The following is a 23,532-nucleotide window of genomic DNA, read 5'->3' on the forward strand; positions in this document are numbered from 1 at the left end:
TCCAGAAATACGAAAACTGCGATATTTTAGTAACTACTGAAGATAAAGCACTCAAAATTGGTATTTACAATAATTTTTTGACAAAAAATAAGAATATTATACATTTTTGGAAAATGGGCGTAGCCACGCCCACTTATGGTTACATGTGTATATCTTGGTAACCGCTGTACCAATTTCTACCAAACTTGGCACAGTTATCGGCCTTGGTACAGCATACAAAATCGCCGAAAATTTTTAAAATCGGACGATAACCACGCCCACATCCCATATAACGGTAATTTAGAGAAATACAAAATCTTCGATAAATCAGTAAATATTGAAGCTAATTTGTTCAAAATTGATGCTTGCAACAATTCTTTACCAAGAAATACGTTTGTGATAAATTTTTGGAAAATGGGCGTGGCACCGCCCACTTATGATCACATATATATATCTCAGTAACCGTTCTACCAATTTGTACCAAACTCGGTGTGGTTGAAATCGGACTAAAATAACGGCCGCTTCTCATATAACGGTAAATTTCAGAACTGCTTGAAACTTCAAAATCGAAATTTAAGGACTCTAATTTACTCAAAATTGATACGCCCCGGCTTACCATGTAGCCGTAGCTTTCGGTAAGGCGAAAAACATATATTTAATACGTGCGCCGGGTATTTAATGTTCGGCTCTGCCCGAACTTAGACTTTCTTACTTGTTTTAAATAGAAGTTGTAACTGTTACGGTCCCTGTTAAAAACGCCAGTTGAATTAGAGTGTCTTAGAAATACGAAGTATGTCTTACATCAAGCAATATCTAACAATTCACAACAGAATATGCAATTTACAAGGATCTGAAGATCTATCAGCCAATTACTAAAAATTTCTTAAAGTGTTTGACGGCAATTTTCAGCTTGTGTTGCTATGTATAGTCTTGATTACAACTTTGATTATTTCCTGTAATTTAATGTTAAATAGTTAGCTTATTATAAAGCAGGAATCACACGATTTTTATAGATTTGCACACTTTCTTATTTAGTAACAGAGAGGAATTGTTTAGACATTTTTTCTGAGCTGAACCCATTCTCGATAAAAATTTCTCCACGACACCACTCTGTGAATGCCAAAATGTACAAATATCTTCCCAAATGTACAAATCATGTGATCCCTGCCTAAGGAATATGCAAATTTAAAATTTTTAATTTTTCATTCCAAGTATTTTAACAAAAACAGCTATGCATTAAATATATCACTAGATAATATATAAAATATTATTTTACTCTTTCAGGCTGGCATAACACGCTGCAACATAGATGAATCAATCGATTCCACCAATTCCAGTTCAACATGCCCAAGCCCCATGGTTTATCAGCGTGACGAAGCACATTTGCTGCAACAAAGTAAGTGAACATATTTGGGAAAATTGCAAAAAATAGCTGACAAGTTGGCATGTGATATTTATGCACTACAAATAAACTTTTCCACGCTACAGTGAATTCGTGTTTTCAAAACAAAGAACATAAAGCTGAAAATGCATTATATATGAAGCCAAAACAAGTTACATAAACATTTTTCACATTGCATTACAATGTCATTGTAATGTGAACAATGCGAACAGCGCACCATTTGCCTCTCAGACAAATACATATTTACATATTTGGGAAAAATTTGTATCTACAGAGTTAGAGTTATGTATGCATGCATGTAAACAATTCATGAATGTTCGTTGTATATTATACATATCCACTTAAATGGGCATCGTTACTCACTACGTAAGAAAAATGATTTAAACTAATAATTTTAAGTGCAATAATGCAATCTACATAGATTTTAATTTTCCTCGCTTCTTATCATAGACAATTTTTATATTCGTAAGTTATTTAGATTTATGAATTATATACATGAATACATACATACACATAGCCCCTCAATTTTGTCATAAAAAACTGCGCCTAAACTATGCCCAGAATTTGACTATATTTTAAAATAATTATAAATTTTATTTCTTTTCTAAATCGCTTAAAGTTTAGTTTTTGTGGCGTAGTTTTAGGCGCAGTTTTTTCTAACTATTTGTCAAGTGCACTGAATTCGGGCGAAAATTAATAAAATTGAACCTAGTTTTCTCCTTTCTTTAGCATATAGTAATTTTTATTCCTGGGGAATTAAACATGCGAATAGCTAATTAGCAACGAAATTCAATATGATATTGTTTGCAAATTATGTTTATTTATTTATTTTTAAAAATTTTCATTCAAAATATAATTCAATCTATAACAGAGGCGACAATAATCAAAGTATAAAAGCTTGCACGAATTGCAAAAACATTTATCCAACTCCAAAAAATTTTCATCAAAATTCAAAGTCTTTAATTTGAATATTTTGAAAATTTTCGGGTATGCAGTTCGGTAGCCCATTCAATTGTAGTATAAGAAAGTGGAAGTTTTTAGTCGTTAAAAATTAACGTTGATTTTTTAGAATCTTTTTTATGGAGGGTGTTGCGCATTTTCTTCCATATAACATATGATAAAATTCTTTTTTTTTTGAACTTCGTTGCTAAGTAGTTGATCGCATCTGTATATTACAAAATATATTGCAAACTTCTTCGTTTCTAGAATTTTTTCTATGAAATTAAACTTCTTCCGCTCGTTGGGAGTCCTTGTTAGGGACTACACGCACTATGTTTTTTCGCTTCTCATTCTCCACTAACATCAATTGCTAAGGAGAATATTGCCGAAAATACCAAACAACCGCCCCAAATGCTTATTTTACACCTGAATAAGCTCAAATTTCAAATTTACATTCTATGAAGTGAAAATGAAAATCAGGTTGGATTCATTCATAGTACAAACGCATCAACACATGCATCAATTCGCTTACCTCAACAAATTTGCTTGCTATGCACGCATGCGTATCTAAGCGATATGCATCTTCAACTAATTCATATCCGTAACACGATTTGACAATATATTCGGTAGTTAACAATATGCTATTGTCCTTGCATAGTAGTAGCATGTCATGTGTCGTCGTTGTTGTTGTAGACACTATATTAATATGCAAACAATGTTCTGCTCGAATGATATGAATAGCCAAACTGTAACGGAAAATGTCCATGAATATGAGCTAGTTTGCGCAAATATGTTTGCAAAGGCATTTTCCTTCCGGTTTTTGAGTTTAGATTTATTAGTGTTTTTACAGCAAATTACGGTTATATTTTCTGATTGAATTTTAATTTACCCAATTGCTTCCTCATCTCTCTCAAACTTACTACATATGCACATAAATGACAGAGATCACTTTTCCTGTAAATAAAATTAAAACTCAACGGACAGTAGGCTTAGTAGATACACATGCATATGTACATATGCCAATTAACGCAACAGCCTTTGTGCAGAGATTAGTAGACTTTGCAAGGCAGGATACAGTGTTGCATAAAGCAAATATGTATGTATTTGAAATGTGCATTAGCAATTTTGCTAACCGTCATCTCGTATATACTTATAAACATATATGTACATATGTATGTAAAGCTTCTTGCTTATCCTTTCAGTTTTTGTGATGTTTTAGCCCAGATACTGCACATGTGCTTTTGTTTGCTTAATGAAAGTTTCAACAAAATTGTATACATATGCATATATTTACTCGTAGGGGTATGCATTATGTAATATACTTCTATCCCATTTTTTGCCTCATACATTGTACATGTGCATTTACATACATTTCAACAGAGAGAAATTCTAAACCCACACATGCTTACTTCATTTTATGCATTGCATATCCCAATCTGAGCTTGTTGCATTGCATACCTAGCGTACAGCTGCCCTGTTGTGCTGGGCGTATACGTAATCAAATTTCTGAGTTTTCACCCACTTTACATTTGCTTGACATATTGTTTGGGAAAGTATTATATTTCCCTTTAGATTATTGTTGATATGCTTATATGTAATTCTAGGAAGTTTGTGTATTATGAAAATATGCAATGTCGAACCGAAGCCATATAACATAAACAAATATTTTCGAATTAATGGTATGAAGGGCTTAAATAGTTTGGGGACTACTGTTTGTAGCTTGCTTCAGTCTGTCTGTTATATCAAATACCAATAAAAGAAAAATAAATTAAGCGAAAAGTAGTATGTATATGTATATTTGATATTTTTTATGTAGAAATTATTTTCTTTAAACTTCTATAAATTGCCTCTCGATAAGGTTGAGGACCTGTTTTAAATTTATCTTTGGTACATTCCGACCAAAGGCTTCAGACACCTATTAGCCAATCATCCCTTTTATTAAAATCAAGCGCTATCTAATGATCAACATGCCCAGTAAAAGGCCACAGAAACTGCGCTGCAAAGGCTGGTCAAGTTCATGCAAAAATCTTTCCCAGACACTATGCGACTTGATGCAAATGGCGCACCATGACAAAATGAGACTCCCATGAAGAAAGCTACATAAATTCTTGTATACATACAAAATATACATCAATATACGGTTGGCTAGTTGGTAGTAAATTGGCAAATTCAACGGAAATTGCACACGGAAATGGTGCAACGGAAATTGTGCAACGGAAATGGTTGGGACGGAAACAAGTGGTTCTTGAATGTGTGTTATTAATCCAACAAAAACTTGCTAATAAAAAGATAAAGAATAACACTTAGAGTACGTACATAGATAAAGAAACGGATAAAGGCAAAGGTAAAAATAAAAACAAAAACAAAGATGCGTAAAGATAAAGGCAAAAATGAAGACCAAGGTAAATTTAAACACTTTACTTATATATATAAGGGCAAAGTTGAAGGGGAATATGTATGTAGATGAAGAAAAATTATAAACATAAAAGTAAAAACAAAGATAAATATAAAGAAAAAGATGAGGATGAGGATAGTGAAAACAGTAAAGATGAAGATAGAGGAAGAAAGATTAAGATGAAGGTAATTATAGGGAAAAGGATATATGTACATAGATAGAGACACAGAGACTCAATCTGGGAACTATTTTGGGATTTTAGAGACTTTCGGGATTATCGGGACTTATCGATATAATAATAGATATTTTTTATCGGTTTTGTTGTCGATATTGTTATCGATTTTGTTATCGATGTTTTTACCGATTTTCTAATCGATTTTCGTTGTCGATTTTGCTCTCGACATTTTTATCGACTTTTTGTCGATTTGGTTATCGATAACTTTTCGATTTTGTTATCGATATTTATTTTCTTATGTTGTTAGTTTAATTTTCTCTTAATTTTCGGATTTTGTTTAAAAAAGATTTGTTTAATTACATACGATTTTTTTAATTTTTAGGGCCGTTTTTTTGGATTTTCTTGATTGAATCTTCTAGTAATTTGAAGATTTTGTTTTAAAAATATTTTTTTTTTTCAAATAAAATTTTTAAGCACTGTTTATTTATTTTTACCTTATTTAAAATTTTTTATATTTTTTTTAAATTTAACTTGCTCCTTAAAAAAAAAAAATGTATATATTTTAAAGTTAATTTAATTTACGAAAAACTTACTGCTAAATGGCGATCATTATTACCCTAATGCTAAACACATAGTGGTGCGGCGAGCAAAGAGCATCGAGCAAAGAGTCGAGTACAAACGTATATATGTATGTATATGTTTTCAATGGGAGAGCGCATAGAGAAGAGCAAAGCGTACATACACGTTTGTAATTGAAGCTTTGCTTGTTTTTAGCCTTTGACCTCCCCGTTAGACCTTTCAATTAGTCTTTCGAAAGACGGTAAAGAACTTTCAAGATAGGTGCCAGAATTGACAATTGTCTCACGACAGACTTTTACCTTTCGAAAAAATGTTGGTGAGTTGAAAGAAAGTTGTCAGAGTTGCCTTGGTAAATACAAAATTTTGTGCGATATTTCAGTACTGGTGTTAAATGAAAAATTTTTAAGAAAGTTTTAATTTAAAGTGAACACAAAAATTAAAAATTTTTTGAATAAGTAAAAAGTTGTTGTTTAAAACAATATTAATTTACTTGTTTTACGATGTAATTTGAATTGGTTTTATGCAAAAACTTTTTTTCGAATTTTTCGATAATTTCTTCTATGAGGTGGAATTTTTTGAGCAATGATTTTGTCATTTTAACGTCATACGGATTCATTAGTTTGCAAGTAAATGTTCAAGATTGCATTCTCCTCTCCGCTTTATCATTTCTATTTGACTCCTTACCGAATTCTCTATGGTATCAGATGTATGTATGTCTCCTTTTTTGGAAGTAGCTATATAATCTAACATAACCTAGCCCGTTTGCCCATAAGCACTACATAAATAGTAGCTCAAATAAAACCGAAAAAAAACATTTCTGAAAATGTGGAGGCGACCCCAAGCCCCATTTTGAATTGCATTTCCGTCATTCATTTCTAAAAATTTAGATTTTCAATCTATTTCCGACATCTCACCCCCATCCACTTATATGCACTTCAAAGCGAACGTGACTTTGCGATATGTGAAGATTTGTTCAATAAACTGAATTAGTAAATGCCCAACCCATGGGTGAACATAGGTGCTACATAGGTACATACTTAAATAAACATATGCATACTATACGTATAAGAACATGTCTAAGCCATGTAACCATTTTTTCTTAACTACACAATTTACCTTTATTTTTTACTTTTTTCTCGCTCTACAGATTCCGATTCGATGGATGGTCGTAACACAGAGGTGGGCAGTAATGCGGCGAATGGCCCTGGAGGTGGTGGTGCTGGTGGCCTCAGTCCGACAATTTCATTTTGGTTTCGATTGAATCGGGTTATCCTGCGGCTATGTACAACACATCAATTTAAAAATCTACAGGTATGTACGAGTACTTATACGTGGGTATGTGCCCGTGTATGTATGGCGAACCCGCTCGTCCAATAATATACTTAGCACTATTGGGACTACTTAGGTGAAAAGTATGCAAATTCGAAAGGCAGTAACTATTTATAAACGAAGTGAGTATTGGGTACCAGAAAAAGTTGAAGTGCTGTGGCTAATGTGTACGTATGCAAATTGCCAACTGGCAATCGGGAGTTAATGAATTGCTGTTGAGTGAATGAGAATGCACAAATTGGAAAGTGAAATGTTTCGCAAAACTTTTAGGGTTATTTTCAATATCCATTTAAATTGGATTTCCTCTTTAGTGCTGAATTAATAACTTAAAGTGGCAGTTAGATTTCTGAAGTTGCCATTTGAGAGGGTTTCTTCATCTTACGTATTTTGTAAAATCAGTGCTTACACCTTAGGTATGCATACATGTACATACATATATAGTATACATGTACATTAGGGCTATAACTGTTTTGGCGTTTTTTTTGAGTTTACTAAGGCTATGGTGCCATTTGGCAGGGAAAACAGCGTAATTAAAAAAACCTCCTGCATGCAAGAACAAAATTACATGGGAACCAACAAAATAAAAATTTCAAGTTGAATTTATACAAGGTGGTATTGTCGGAACAGTGGAAATTTCGCCGCGGCTGTAATTAATGTCAAAATGCTGTGTTTATTATAATTTTATGTTTTTGTACTCCTGCTACCATCTTGTGTGAATTCGCCTTGACTTTATTCTTTTTGAATGTATGCCAGATAAAAGGTCGCACTTAGGGCAAATGTTTCGACATATTTTCTGAGGCTAGGTTAGGTGGCGTGACTTTGCAGAGTTCATTAAAACCCATAGCGATACCAGATAAACTTGGATCACATTAGAGAGCTAATGACTGGGTACTAGGAGCTATTTTGAAGATCATCGCCGTCCTCTTGGCAAACTGGAATACCTTGTTGTACTCCTTCTTAATGGCAGATTCCAGATTAGGCAGAAAGTCTACTCTCTGGAGACTAATTCAGGACACCCGAAGAGGACATTCTCCGCACTCTACTCTTTCCTTTGTCCAGAATAAGTTTAAAGGCATGCAATGCCAGCAGGAAACTACCCTTTAGAACACCCACCAGCAGTCTTGCGTCCTCCCAATTAAGGGAAAGAAGAAACTGCGTGAGCTTTGTGGCATATGCTCTGATCTGCTACTGAACACCTTGCGTTTTGGCCCTCACCATCTGCGTCTCCCGTGCAGGGAAATCGGGACCTGCTTTATAAGCATAGTTTCCAACAAATCGCTTTCTTTGGCACGCCGGTCGGCCTCCTCTTTGCCCGTGACACGGGTATGCCCCGCTGCCTTGCAACACGCCACACTTTTTGAGGAAGTACTGTGCGATAGTAGCGGCTTTATCATAGCTTGACTCGATACATAGAGATTCACCTGTTTATTTGCTAGTTTACTGCTCTCCCCTCAGCAACTAACAGCGTCATCAGACTGAACGCCCAGGAGTTCTGGAAGGAAATATTATGCGCGCACGGTTCCACCCTAGACATTCTATCGCCTGAAATTAAAGCGCTACCCACTAACTATATCCTGTCGAGGACCTGGGTTCACCATAAACGCCGAACGAAATTCTCTAGCCGCAGTGACTGGAATCAAGGAAAGGTCCAGTTCTTGCAGGGCTTAACTGTCTTTACGGATGGGTCAAAGATGGAATGCCTACCAGACTATGCAAGCATTTTCCAGGCCGAAGCGTTTGCAATTAAGGAGAATGCGAGAATGCTGGTGAATATCTTCTGGATAGCCAAGCGGACATTTAGGCACTCTATTTTACCTCTGTTAGATCTCAACTAGTGGATGAATGTAGGAGAGAGCTGGTCTATGTTTCAGATCAATACGAAGTTACCTGGGGATATTTACGGAAACGAGTCAGCGGCTGGATATGGGCGCCTGGCTAGGGTAGAATAAGACAAAAATTAACGAAATTTATCACGCGAAGGCCAAGCAGAGGTGGAACCGCACGGGATCTTACAGGATGGCCCGGCAGCTCTGGGTGTCCTACGTCCCACTTAAAACCAAAGCTCTCTTAGGAATGAGCAAGTAAGATGCATACCCCTACTTACTAAGGTGTGCACAGGGCACTGGCCCGTTGGGATGGGACCGCCCTTCAATAGGTTCAATAGGTTGCGATGACCGGGACTCAAAAGAGACAGTGGAACACTTCCTGTGCACCCAGCCCTCGAAAGGATGAGGCTAAAAACACTCTGCGAACCATTCTTGCAGCATGTGTAGCTGCCGCTCGCTGTATGCCAATTTCGTAAACTAAAGCGCAACGAAATATCAACATTCGGAATCAGCTATCCAAAATTAGTTTAACTAAACAAATGGTTATCCTGCCTTTATTTCCTTACTAAAGCAGTCATAATTTAGTAAAGATTATAAATGAATAAGATAAGGATTAAAGGCATGTGTTCACTGCTCAGTTGGAAGGGGTTTTTTGAGTTGTGTCGTTATTGCAGACATACACATTTACAATGAGGTTGAACTTCGCCAATCCAATTTTCGCATTCAACTCGTACGTTCGCCAATGTAATTAAGTTTGTTGAATGTGTTCATATTGTTTGTCTCGTGAAAGGATAATAGGCTCGCACCACCCCTTGTTTATTTGCTGCGACCACAAGCACAGACACACATATGTATGTACATACATGCGTGCTCCTTTGGGGCTATTTAGCGTTTGCATTCAGTGTATTATAGAAATTAGCACGATATCGTGCTAGCAAACCGTAGGCAACTGAAGTGGGTGTTAATGAGTACTTGATTTCATTATGCAAGTGAAGTGTGTTTGCAGAAGTAGCTCATACGCCATGTACACCGCTGTAATTAGGGACTGCAGCGATAAGAAGAAATATAGGATAAATTTTTTCACATTAGAAATTACTACACTGGATCACAAATTTGAGGTTTTTTTTTGTTCCATGGATTCCGCTTTCCAACTCCTATGTAAAATTGCTTGGTCACTCCGAAAATAGAGTTATTTTTTTTCTATATTTGGTTCTTCTTTTAAGAAAAATCGCATAAATCATATCAAAGTTGCAAAAATCCAGCTTGCAATGAATTTATTATTGTTTTCTGGCAGAGTATGGTTGGAGCGTTTTGTTAATTAGAGTGACGATTTGCTGAAGCGCTGTGTCTATAGACTTGTTTTTAGAATTGCTATGTTCTCTCCGGCATAATAAGTATAATCATTCCATTAAATTGCTTCACATTCCATTAAATTACTTCACATTCCATTAAATTACTTACTTACACTCCACTTCAATCTTCCATAGTCCATAGTGTAAAAGTGTCTATCTTGTTATTTAGTTGGTTAGTCAAGTAGCTGGTTGCGTAAATATTTTACCGACAATTTCACGTCATCTAACTTCATTGAGAAAGCTCAGCTCATCGGCCGACATAGCGGGCCGCACAACAAAAGCACTCGCCGTTGAAATTGTTTTCCACGCTTTTAATTCCACATTGCATTATTTTTTTATTCGCCAACTTTTCCACTTTAACACTCATCACACCGCGTTTGACCTCTCGTTGCAGGTGGAAATGCTTTATCAGCGTTATTTTCTGCGCATGAATCAGAGTAATACGACACACATTTTGGCGTTGCTGCTGGCGTTGATAGTGGCTTTGTCGAGTGCACAAATTGTGTTCACCACATTGCAGATACGTCGCAACACGGCTGCAACAATTTTTGCCACAACGAACGATACGACGAGCAACAATGTGGTTAATGGTATGCAAAGTGAAAGTGGCAATAGCGGTGAAAGCGGCAATGGAGTCAGTAATGGCAGCATAATAGCCGCAACCTCAGTCTTGCCATTAACGGAAATGGGCTATCGGCAGGTGACGACGGCAGCGGCAGCGGCGACGGCTGCACAGCTCTTAAGCCAACAACCAGCCGCAAGTGGCGCTGCTCTGAGCAGACGCTCAACATTACCGGTAGTGGAACACATTATTGCCGGCGATGTTGTCGATGGCTTAGGCACGACAACGAAAATTAGCGCACAACATTTTGTGGCAAGTGCGGCATTCAAACAAACTCCCACAACAACGCCCACAGTATTACCAGCTACATTACCACCATTACGCCCATTTACCACTATTGCACCGCCTATTTCCACAAAATCATCAACTTATCTGCCCTATGCGGCGCAAGACTGGCGTGACCCGCAAGTTTTTACCGCTCCACTGCTGACGTTCACACATCATGGCAGCCAGCAGCTGCATAGCCTGGGAGCGCACGCCGCACACGTCGCGCACGCTGTCAACTGGCGGGCGAGTTCTTCGCAGTTGCGGCGACTACAACCGCCTGTAGCATTTAAACGCCTTAAGCGCAAATATCATCATACTCATTGGCCGAAGTTACATCGCTTCAAGCGTTCCAGGTAAGTGGCATTTGAATTGCATTAACGTTGGGTTTTTTTTAATATTGCATGTTTTACAACAAATATTACAACAAATACGCGTTGCAAAATGTGCTGTTTTTTTTTTAATTTGTCGAGCATAAACTATAATTGAAAACACGGTTTACATCGTATAAGGGGAGTAATAAAAAAATTGTAACTACACAAAAAAATCACTATTTAAACACTATAGTGTGTACATATACAGAGTTGCCCATATAAAGCTTTCTTTTTGAAAACTCAAAAAATTAAAAATAAAATCAAATTTTTCGGTATAATAAAAATAATTAGGGCTGTGCGATTATTCGATTACTCGAGCAAGTTGGTTAATCAGTTATTCGGACAAGAGTTTGATTACTCAAAACGATGATTAATCGAGTTACTTGAAATATGATTACTCAAAAAAATATTTAATTTTTATTTTTGAAAACAAAAACGTTGTTTTCAATGTATCAGGGAACTTTTATCAATCAAGTTATCAATTAACCGAATAATTGAGTTATTTACTTTATGATAAATTAAAATTTTAAATAATCAATTAATCGCACAGCCCTAATAATAGTATATAGATTGGCGCTAACACAATATGTTAGTGCTTGGCAGAGTTTCTCCTCCGATTTTTGGCGTGCACCTTGATGTTCTCATACAAAGGGGAGGGATCTACAGTGTTACGCCGACTCCGAAATATACTCGCAGTTTTGCCATTGCCTGCCGAGGGGCGACCGCTCTTAGAAAGAAACTTTTTCTTTTCTATTCCCGGGTGTTCTTTGTTTAACTGGCACTAATATATGTATATTACCCGGTAAAATCGGGTAATAAAACCGCTGGGAAATACCCGGGTAATCGGGTGTCCGGGTTTCATCAGTGAACCAATTTGCCAAAATATGCCAAATAAGATAAATACCCCCCCCCCCCCCCGACGGAGGGGAAGAACAATGAAACTAAAAGGCAGTTCTACGAGCGCCTGGAGAAAGAATATGCGCGCTGCCCCGCCACGATGTTAAAATTTTGCTTTGCGACTTTAACGCTTAGGTGGGTAAAGAAGGCATACTTGCTCCAACAGTGGGAAAATTCAGTCTTCATGACAACACCACCGACAAGGGAGATAGACTGAGTGGAGATAAAACAAAAAATGCCTCTTGCTGGGCAGAAAATTTAAAAGCAGAGCCCACTCTCAACGAACAAAAATTAACAATTCTACGCAAGTTTAGGCCCTGTTCCCGTGGGCCGCGGGTACCGACGGATATGGAATGACGAACTGAACGAGCTTTTTAACGACATTTACATATTTCAACGCATAAAAATACAACTATTGAGCATGTTTTACGTATAGATGATGAGCATCTACTGAAAAGATCCTTCCACTCGCCACTAGTGTTGCCAGATTGCCATTTTCACCCTGAGATTATAGAGCATTCGATCAAATATCGGGGCTCAGGGTTTGCCGCAAAAATCTCAGGGTTTATAAAAGGTTTACACTTTGTATAAATTTGTTGTTTTTTCATCGAATAATTATTTTTTCCTCCAAAGAAAAAATTGGTAAAATAAGTAGACGTTTCAGGGTTAAAGTATTGTTTGTTCATTTAAAGTTTTGTTAACAAAAGTTAAAAAAAAACAGCAAAAGAGAAAAAAACTATAATTCTCTTCTTTTAATCTCGGGGTCTGAGCACCTCAAAGGTGTTGGTTACCCTACTCGGTGCCCATGGCTGTACAGCGAGGGAAATGGAGCCACGAACAAAATGGACGGGATGAACAAGTTGCGCGAATCCACAATTGAGAGGGGCAATTGGCGAAGATTGCTGGACTCGGGTCAAATCGACATACAGTTGTAGAGACAAATAAGAAGTAATATGAAATTCTCATACCCTCATATTTGTAATCTAGCATTAATGAAAAATTACTTGAAATAAATAGCGGCTTTTGAGGCCTTTTGTGTAGTGGCCTTACCGAATCTGATTTGATATGCGCGTCGCTATGTAATTTTTTTTTTTAATCTGGCCTTCTTGAAACCTCGGTATAATAGTCCCTAAAATAAAAATTATCTAACGACACACTACACATGCCAGCCGACAGTAGTTTAACTAAATGTCTTGGTGCTTTCAAAACTAAAATTTCTGATTGAGTTCATCAAGACAGATCTCGCCATAGTTTACTTTTAAGTAGGCCAAGGACATACTTTCTTTCAAAATAAGGTTCTAAACATCAGTTTGACATTTGAGGCCAAGGGCAAAGCAAGCGTTAAATTTACGAGTTATAGACTTAAAATTCTCTGATAGTTCATAGCTTGGTCATAGTTGATGCCGTAAACGAAATGGCCTGTAAAATCGCTTCATGCAAAAAAAGAATCGCCTCGGTGAAAAGAAAATAAATTCCACGGTTTTCCGAAAATCAGCCGATTCCCGTAAACTTACTATTTATGTGCCCAAATTTACGTAAAAACGCACTCTTGTTGCACTAATCCATACATACATATGCATAAAATTCCACTCCTTCTTAACTTCTTTTTCAGTTACTCTAAAAATCTTGGAAACTCAACTCCACTGAGCATACCAGCAGTGTAAAGATTTTTCTCTACTCAGCGGCACATATTTTTATATTAAAAATTTATGAGTTCTGCGATATGAAAAATCAATTTGTGTTTTCATGCTGTTGCACAAACAATATCCATTGGTATGAAGTTAGTTGAATGCCGTTCATGTGCCACGCATAAATTTCAGCGATAAGCTTCAAAATGCCGCAGAGATGTCAATAAATATTAGTTGTCAAGCGTAAATTCCATAAAAGGACTGGCATTTAAGGCTGTGAAAAAGAAATCAACTAAAATAAAAAGGGTGTAGAGGGAAATGAAAAGAGAAATGCTGCATTGCTTTTTTTTTTATTGCTGTTATGCGTAAAAGGGGTGTTAAATCAGAGAAAAGACATAACAAAATATCAGACAATAATTCAATTTTAGCTCAAGGCCGTTACTCCAGTTGGACAATTTCAATAAAAAAAGTTTAATAACACGCAAAATATTTTGTGAAAAATTACTGCACGAAAAGAGCGATTGTTTTCATTGAAAATCCCTCTTAGGGTCAAAACATAGTGGAGCGGCGAGCAAAGCGTCGATTTCAAACGCATATGTTTCAATGGGAGAACGCATAGTGCAGAGCAAAGCGTACATACAACTTTTGTAATTGGAGCTTTTCTCGATGCTCGCTCTTCGCTTTGTCGCCGCTCCACTATGTTTTGACCCTTAGGCAAATTGTTTGTTCCATGCTAGACTCGCACAGTGATGGGCATATTAAAATACTTTATTATTTAAAATGCTTGTGTACGAGTCAAAAATACTACTTTGCTGACCCATCCCGGAATGTAGCCTCTCCGATAAAAACATCTTAATAACAATAATTTTAATGAGCGTTGAAAAAAGGCAAAAAAAGATATTACTTTTTAATTTTTGTATGTACATACCTTTATGTACAATGTGCATGTCCAATTAAATATATAAAAAAATACAAACAGTGGTCAAAATATTATAGCTGAACCACTTTTTGCCAAGTTTGAACGTATTATTTTTGTTGTTATATAATTTTGGGAATTTTTTTCTTTAACAAAACCCGCGTAAATCCAAGTTACCAACTTTTTGCAATACTAAAAAGATTCAACAAACTTTCGTACAAATTTCGAGCTTTCTAAAAATTTTAAAACATCAACTTGTACTTTTTTCTACTGGAATTCAATGCGCTACAAAACTGCATACTCCGAATCTAATTAAGAATTTACCGAAATTTTCTTGAATTTATATTTTTTTACGAAAATTTCTTGAATTTATATTTTTTAAGTGCATAAATTTTTAAGGCAGTGTCACTCGACTGGTACATTTGTACAGATTTGTGCATTTTTATATTGGGCTATTGGTACAAAATAAAAAAATTGGGCCAGTGCACAGTGTTTCGTGTAGAACAAGCTAGGTGGCCAAAAACAAAAGTTTTATTCCTAGAATTTTGTATTGAGTAATTAATCATAAGACCAATATAACGGGGTATTTACGCTTGTTTGTTATTTTCACTTCTAATATGTTGAGTAATTGAAGTAAGTAAGCAAGAGCAGTCGAAGTCAGAACTGATTTATTTGAAAAATTTTGTTTGAATATTACGCTTCATATAACTTTAAGTCACCACTTCTACTTAATTTTTGTGATGGAATCTGAACTCAAAGGTAAGCTGAAGTTTTTGATTATAATCTTTTGTCAATTTGATTATTTTTAGTATGTCTAACATTCCATGATTAAGAAAAAAACGATTTTTTATATACATTTTCAACTTCAGAGGTGGAAAAGTTATATGTCTCCTCATGTAACCCCTTGAAATCTTATATATATTATAGTCATGAGTATCTGTTAACACTCGAAACAAAAAACCATTGCGAATTCAGTGCACATCTATTTTATTTTATTTTTTTCAGATTTAGTTATAACCATAAAAAGAATTGAGTTTTTCGAAGTTTGGTTGAAATATTCGAAACAATCAAGAAATAAAGAGTTATTAAATTTTGTTCTATCAAAATATGATTTAAGTGAAGTAACGGAGCATTCTTTAAGAGATTTAACCATAAAAGTTGCGGCATATTCGTCAAGGCTTTCTGAGAAATGGAAGAGCTCTGGAAGACATCGGGGACGGTTTATAAATAAAAACTCGGAGTGGTTTTCGGGTACAGATATGACTTTTACAGTTTCTGTACATTTAAACTTGCCATCAGAACTACCAGCTACATCTTAAGGTAACCCAGGCCCTGGGAGACTAAAGAAGGACTTCATTCAAACCAGTCAAAAAACTAAACGGCGTCGAGTGGATGACTTACTGCAGTCCAGAAGTGCAGATGAGTTAATTTATGCGGCAGAAGTATCAACACGTATGTCCGGCAACAGGAATATTGCAAATATTATAAAAAATGCGAAAGTTAACACTAAAGTATCCACGGCGAAAACAATATGTGAGCAAAGTGCTAGATGTTTGAGCAGTGTAGAAGCTTTAGCATACTATGTAGATAGCAAGTCGACTACTCATGCGTACAAAATGACTCGGAAGTGGAGTATCCAAGCAGGTCATAAGGTATTTCCGTCGTTTTACAGTGTAAGAAAGGCTAAATCAGAGTGTTATCCAAACAAAATTGATGTGGATGAAACACGTGCCGAAATTAAAGTTCAAGCTATTTTAGATAAAAGTGTTGAACGTTTAATTTTAGCAAATCAAGAAGTTCTTAGTAGTTTGTTACCTACATGCTTGTCATTTACTCTAATCAGCAAGTGGGGTTGCGATGGAAGTTCTGGTCATAGCACATATAAACAAAAATTCACATGCAGTGATGACACTGATGAGTTTTTGTTTATATTTTCTTTCGTACCCGTCCAATTACGGGACGAAAAAGGTAACATTGTTTGGCAGAATCCTCGACCTTCTTCTACGATGTATTGTCGTCCAATTAAATTTATTTTTTCCAAAGAAACAAAAGATTTTATCGTTTCTGAGACGAACAAAGTATTAGAGGAGATAAATGCTTTGTTGCCAACAAAGTGCTTGGTGCAAGAATACGAGGTTTCTGTGAACCACAATATGCTCCTAACAATGATTGACGGAAAAACGGTTGAAAAACGCCCTATCTCAGAAAACTTTTCAAGAACGCCCTATCTCAGCTTATTTTCAATGTATTTTCGTTCGAGATAGGGCGTTTTTGAACCGAATTCTCAGATAGGGCGTTATTCAACCAAATTCTGAGATGGGGTGTTTTTCAAAAAAATTCTGAAGTAGGGCGTTCTTGAAAAGTTTTCTGAGACAGGGCGTTGTTGAAAATTTTTCTGAGATAGGGCGTTTTCGAACTGGCTGCCGAGATAGGTCGATCTGCCACTCAGCCAACGATATGAAACGAAAAATCTCAGAAAATATTTTTGTCCAGCTAGCTTGTTCTAAGCGATTTACTGAGGCGTTGCATTGAAAAGTTCACTTAGTTTTTCCTTACAAATTCAAATAAGCATAGGAAGATAAAGGTATAAATTCATAGATTTAATTGATTTTCCATTGATAGCCTTCTTCAAACTAAAGATCTCTTAAACCTCTTTCGTTTGATACCCATATTGTAATATTTTATTAAAATATTTTATATAATCCAATTTGGGCTTTTAGAAGGGTGGCAACCGAAATAATATTTTTTTAATCCTCTTTCGTTTGACACCTATACTGTCATATTTTATTATTAAAACTGAATTTTACTTTTTCAACAGGTGGCAACCCTCTTAAAAAATGTTCCTTTTGTTAATAAAATTACATAAATTGAGTTCTTGGATATAGAGGAAACGTAAAATCTTAGAAAATAATTTTGTCCAGTTAGCTTGTTCTAGACGGAACACTGTGCAGTGGGAAGGTAGGTTGAGCGTAAGCTCAACATATAAGACCGGAAATATGCAAATTCAAATATTTAATTAACTGTTGTTCTCTATAAAGAGAAGAAGTTGTACTTCAACGAAATAGCAGAGAGCAATGGGATGTACAGGTACAAGGTTGGTAGCTTGAAAGTTCATTTCGAGAAGTCCTAATAATTTTTGCCTTTTCCACATCCTAATAGAGCTTAACTATATTTTTAAAGTATATGGATGTGCGGTTGCTGGTGAATTACAACTTTTTTTTTATTTTGTAAATGCATCGATCCGGTCTAATTTACACATGCTCTCACCATTGTACTTAACAAAAACGCTTCTTTTCTAAAGGGTGAGTATGTGTGTATGCTGTTAATATATGCCTATGTATGTAAGCATATCAACTAACATAGCTACGCTTGCTGTCGTCAACGCAAACGGTAATCTTGTAAAATGAAAATATTCATTTTCATTTAAATACCACCTAGCAAATGCCATTTATTTTTCATGTTGCTCATTTACTTTCTCCACCCCAGCCTCCTTTCTCTTCTGTCAGCTTCAGGCTTCAGCCCCTCGTTTCTCACTTACTATCTGAATTAATTTCGTGAGTGTTGAATTATTTATTTATACCCACATCATGTTTAAAGTATTAAAAAAAATGTTTGTAGACGTTTCACAACAACAAAAAGCAAATAGTGAACTAGTAAAAGTCAGTTCATTTCAATTTCGTTTGCTGAAATTCTCTTTGATTTTATTTTGGCTTTTACTATTTTTACTTTTGTTATGAGTTTGGGTGACCTCTGCATGAAAAGTGAACTTAAAAAAAGGAACAAAAATAATATTTTTAGTTCTGTTGAAGCTTTTGCAAATGTTAAAGCCTTACATTGTCTGACATTTGGAGTAACTTGTTTTATCATTTGATGTTATCAGATTACTCCATATTTTGTGAATTAATTATAAGTCTTCTGACGAATGTCTCTTACTAAAATAGTATCATTGATATAAAAAACCATCATTGATGAAAAATGCCGTTAGCACAGCTTTCGCTGAGGCTAAGTAGGTTATTGGTGTTCCATCAGTCATAAGTACGATCCGTTATGAACTCGCTCAAGTTGCTTATTAATACTCCTCTTGCTCGAAGGCCTTAATAAAGTGATGTGCTGAAGATCACCTTATAGCGGAACTTGTATCAAAGTTATTCTCGTCTTACAAAATACATAGTCCAGGCGAAATCCCCCCGACGATCCTGCAAGTCGTAAAGGCTACAATTATGTCCGTGTTTTTATATAAATTTCACTACGTTCCCTTGTATTGACGGCGAGTGAAAGTAGTTTTGATCCCATTATCCAGAAACCAATGTCTAAGCTACGGTGTCAGGTTAAATTTCATTGCTCTCAAAACTTTCAATGGCGTTCGTATGCGCGAGGTACATAATGCATACTTAGTAGGACGATCAACTGTGACGGCGCCTCATGCAGTTGTTCTAAAATTTAACCAAAGGAAGTCGAAGTAGTAGGCTCTACCATTAAATTCATAATTTGAGTAACGGTGTAATTTCCGTTGAACAAGAAGTTTTAAGGCCAATGAGCTGAGCAATCTAGACATCATACTGATACCTTGAAAGTTGAACTAATGATTTTTGCAATGTTCTTACAAATCAATTTCCTATATATCTTCACATAATGTACACTGATTCAGCGTCTGCTTTATGGCTCAGATAATTGGGTGTATGGCAAGAAAAAACGATCGGGCGGATACGGAAGGACATAGGTAACACACGACTTGAAATATAACTTCACATAGATTTCGAGGTTCTTTTCGCATCGTGGGCCGACTGGCATTGATACCTCTGCCTTTATATAACAACTGTACGCTAATGGCTACAAAATGGAATGCACAGTTGGAACATACGTTTTCTGAGATATTTATAAATTTTTTAAATGTATCTATTTGCCTTTGAAAGTCTTTTCCAGTTTTATCTAAATTATCTAATTTTTTTTCTTTTTTTAATACAATTTTTGTCACTTATAATACAATTCTCTTTTAACTTTTACATTTTATTGATTAAACCGAAAAATATGTTTTTTTAATTCATTTAATTTTTAGAAAATTATTTTATTTTTTTTGTTTTTTTTTTTATTGAGTTTGTTCTTCTTTTGTTAACTTAATTTGCTCTTATTTTTTAGATCTTAATTAAAAAAAATTCTTCTTTTATTTCATTTAATTTTTTAGGATATTATTTTTTGTCCTTTTTTAATTAAACTTTCTTTTCATTTGTAGATTTTGTTTTATACATAATTTAATTTTCTTTCAATTTTGAAGTACTATTTTCTTCTTTTTTGAACTATTCTTATTTTTTTCTTTTTCTAATTCAAGTTTTAGATTTTGGTTTAAATAGATGAAGGACATTTATTTTAATTTCGTTTATTTTTTAATATTTTTTCCTTTCCTAATTTAATTTTTTTTATTTAATAGTTTTTATTGTTTTAACAAGAAAAATATATGTATTTTATTAATTTAGTTAGCAGACCTTTAAATTAGCCCTTCGAACACGAGAAAAGAGCTTTCAAGACAGTTCCCAGAATTGACAATTGTCTTTCGAAAGACTAGCTCTGTTAGTTTGACTCACTGGACATTGCAACGTTTCCGAAAATAAGTCTACGGACAGGTTTCTACTATAAAGGTTCACTTGGCTGCCATTTGGGCATACATTTTTTAAGCGCTATTCTATTTGAAATAACCTGATCTTGTTACTGATTGTTTCATTGAAAAGAGTATAGTTCGATTAAATCAAATGAAATACGATTTTTGTATATTTTTAAACCCTTTAGATTGCTCGAATTGACATATGGAACTGCCGCAAAAATAAGAAGGCCGAAGATCGTCTACATTTATACGTGGGTTTTCTGCCCAAAAATACTGTAGATAGCGATGCCAGAGTTGGTCCGTTGAGGGTACGCGTGCACAAGGATATCTAGTTGCGAAAACGGGGAATTATTGCAGTTTCGTTTCAAGAAATTACGAATGTGGGAGCTCTTATTAATTTTTCTTTATTTTCTCAACATCCGCCTATGAATACAATTTACTTTCCATGGATACCAGTGAATTTGGTGCCCTGCTGTTAGAGGGACGTTTTTAGGTTTTACCAAATATTCGAAAAATTTTAAATTAATAACACAAGAACAATGGTATTCGTATTTATACATACAAATATGTATGTAGGCATTTATGTAAATACAATACCTTCTAATCTCTATGAAGCGAGCACGCCAAAATTTAATTTAATTTATTACTATTTCCATATAAAGACATATGACCGAGTGCGTTCATTTATTTACGCTTATACACAACCGTTATTTATTACCTTTTTCTACTTTTTTCGTTTCTCTCAAATTTAGATTGAAATCATTACATCACAACGAGAAGAAGACACAGAAACCTAATCAAATATCAAGATTAGAGCCCTTCCATACAAGCACAAGCAAAAGGGTAGCGAAAGAAGGCCAAACTGCGAAAATGACGCGAAGTAAACGAAATCACAGCCACTTCGTGCGTATGCCTTGGAATGTGATAACTTTGTCACACCAACAACTTCCTGCGATATCAAGATATATAATTGCGCCGATGGGGGTAGACCACCAACAGGATGCGCGCTTAGCTTCAGCCGCTAAAAGTAGCCAACAATTGACAAGAGTGCTTGCGTTAAGTGAAGCGGAAATGGAAGCGGAAGCCGCAACGAATGATGGCGCAGATTTCCCAGAAGCTGAAGAAAACAATGAAAAGATTTATAACAACAGCAACTACAATAAGAATATGAACCATTATCAGCGGCATACGGCACGTATTGTTGACGAAGCTGAATTCAATGTGCGAAGCAATAGAGATGTGACGCCGGCAACGAAGACAACGAAGACAACGCTGACAACGACGACGATAAGCCAACAAACCGCAGTTGCGCATGAGCTGGACAATGCAACAACAATCAAATTTGCGATGACAACAACAAGCATACCAGTGCTTGCCAACAATGGTTGGGGTAACAAACACACTGTCAATCTACTTGCTACGAAGGCCTCATTGGAGCAACAACAAGTCGAGTTAACGGCACTGCCCGACGATGTGGAAGAAATCACAGCTGCACCAACTGTTGTCACATTCCCCGGATTGCGTCTGATGTTGCAAGTTTTGTCAGCGATTGATGAACGTGTGCTGGTCTTCCTTGCGGTGATGACTATTTGTGTGCTTATATATGCATGTAAGTATGTATGTATGTTTGTAGGTAAAATAGATCGAAAAGCCAATAAGCCATAGGGCCACTGATGAGAGGGGGAATGTAGTAATGTTAATATTGCAAGTCAAAAATCAGTTGGAAACTCGTCTGTTACCTTTCAACTCATCTCGTTCACAGTTGGTGATAGATCACAGCTTTACGTATGAATGGATTGTGAAAAATAATGCGCTAAATATTATTGAAAAGCGGTTGGGTTAGGGGAAAAGAAAAAAGGCGAAAAATATGTTTTTACAACTCAAATTTCTTTCTGTATACTTCGTGTTAAATTACCTTTATCCAATTTATTATGATTTTTCGTTTCGTCGTAATCTATAGCTATTTTGCTCCTCATTTGCTCAATTAAACTGTAATTGATAAGCAATAAATTTACACCTCAGGGAAACCGTCCAAACAAGAGTGATACTCTGAATGGCGACTTATGTATGTGCATACATACGGATGTGTGTATACGCTGTCATAGAGACATTCAGGTATGTGCGTATGATATGCCGCAAGAGATCAGTTAATTGTTGCTCGGAAAATGAGAAATGCTGGAAATTGATTTTAGCCGCAGGAATTTTCGTGGATATGTACACTTGAGTTCAGTGTAGTTCAGAAAAGTACACATACACTGCAGAGCAAAACTGGGTACGTGGAGATTTTTCTTAAATATTTTATTCGACTAGTTTCTGCAATTCACTTCCGTTTGAATTTCAACCAAAGCCACTTTTAAATCAAATTGAATGGGGTTGAAATCATTATTCATTGATGGAATAATATTAAAGCTACCCTACCAAAAAAAAAGAGATAGTAAGTTTAAAGTTGCTATAAAATCGCACTGATTTTTGATATTTTTTTTTCTGACTGTATTGCGCCTTTTTTCCATATGTATGTACAAACAAGTAAGAAAGCCTAAGTTCGGGCAGAGCCGAACATTAAATACCCGGCGCACGTATTAAATATATGTTTTTCGCCTTACCGAAAGCTACGGCTATATGGTAAGCCGGGGCGTATCAATTTTGAGTAAATTAGAGTCCTTAGATTTCGAAATTTTGAAGTTTCAAGCAGTTCTGAAATTTACCGTTATATGAGAAGCGGCCGTTATTTTAGTCCGATTTCAATAATTTTCAACGGTTTGCTTATATGTGGCAAGCACAATAACCACACCGAGTTTGGTACAAATTGGTAGAACGGTTACTGAGATATATATATGTGATCATAAGTGGGCGGTGCCACGCCCATTTTCCAAAAATTTATCACAAACGTATTTCTTGGTAAAGAATTGTTGCAAGCATCAATTTTGAACAAATTAGCTTCAATATTTACTGATTTATCGAAGATTTTGTATTTCTCTAAATTACCGTTATATGGGATGTGGGCGTGGTTATCGTCCGATTTTAAAAATTTTAGGCGATTTTGTATGCTGTACGAAGGCCGACAACTGTGCCAAGTTTGGTAGAAATTGGTACAGCGGTTACCAAGATATACACATGTAACCATAAGTGGGCGTGGCTACGCCCATTTTCCAAAAATGTATAATATTATTATTTTTTGTCAAAAAATTATTGTAAATACCAATTTTGAGTGATTTATCTTCAGTAGTTACTAAAATATCGCAGTTTTCGTATTTCTGGA

The 23,532-nt window shown here is 35.6% G+C and overlaps 1 protein-coding gene across 1 annotated transcript in view; it reads left to right on the plus strand.

Annotated features, from left to right (window-relative positions):
* LOC118747223 overlaps positions 1-23,532 on the plus strand; it is a gene marked incomplete in the record, with an annotated part of 110,204 nt that overhangs the window by 11,464 nt on the left and 75,208 nt on the right. The window contains 4 exon segments of the mRNA XM_036481211.1: positions 1,264-1,375; positions 6,617-6,780; positions 10,371-11,218; positions 21,026-21,882. Of these exon segments, the coding sequence (XP_036337104.1) occupies positions 1,264-1,375; positions 6,617-6,780; positions 10,371-11,218; positions 21,026-21,882 (1,981 nt within the window).

Source organism: Rhagoletis pomonella, unplaced genomic scaffold (assembly GCF_013731165.1).
Source record: "Rhagoletis pomonella isolate Grant_MI unplaced genomic scaffold, Rhpom_1.0 Rhpom_scaffold_00011, whole genome shotgun sequence".
NCBI classification, from domain to species: Eukaryota; Metazoa; Arthropoda; class Insecta; order Diptera; family Tephritidae; genus Rhagoletis; species Rhagoletis pomonella.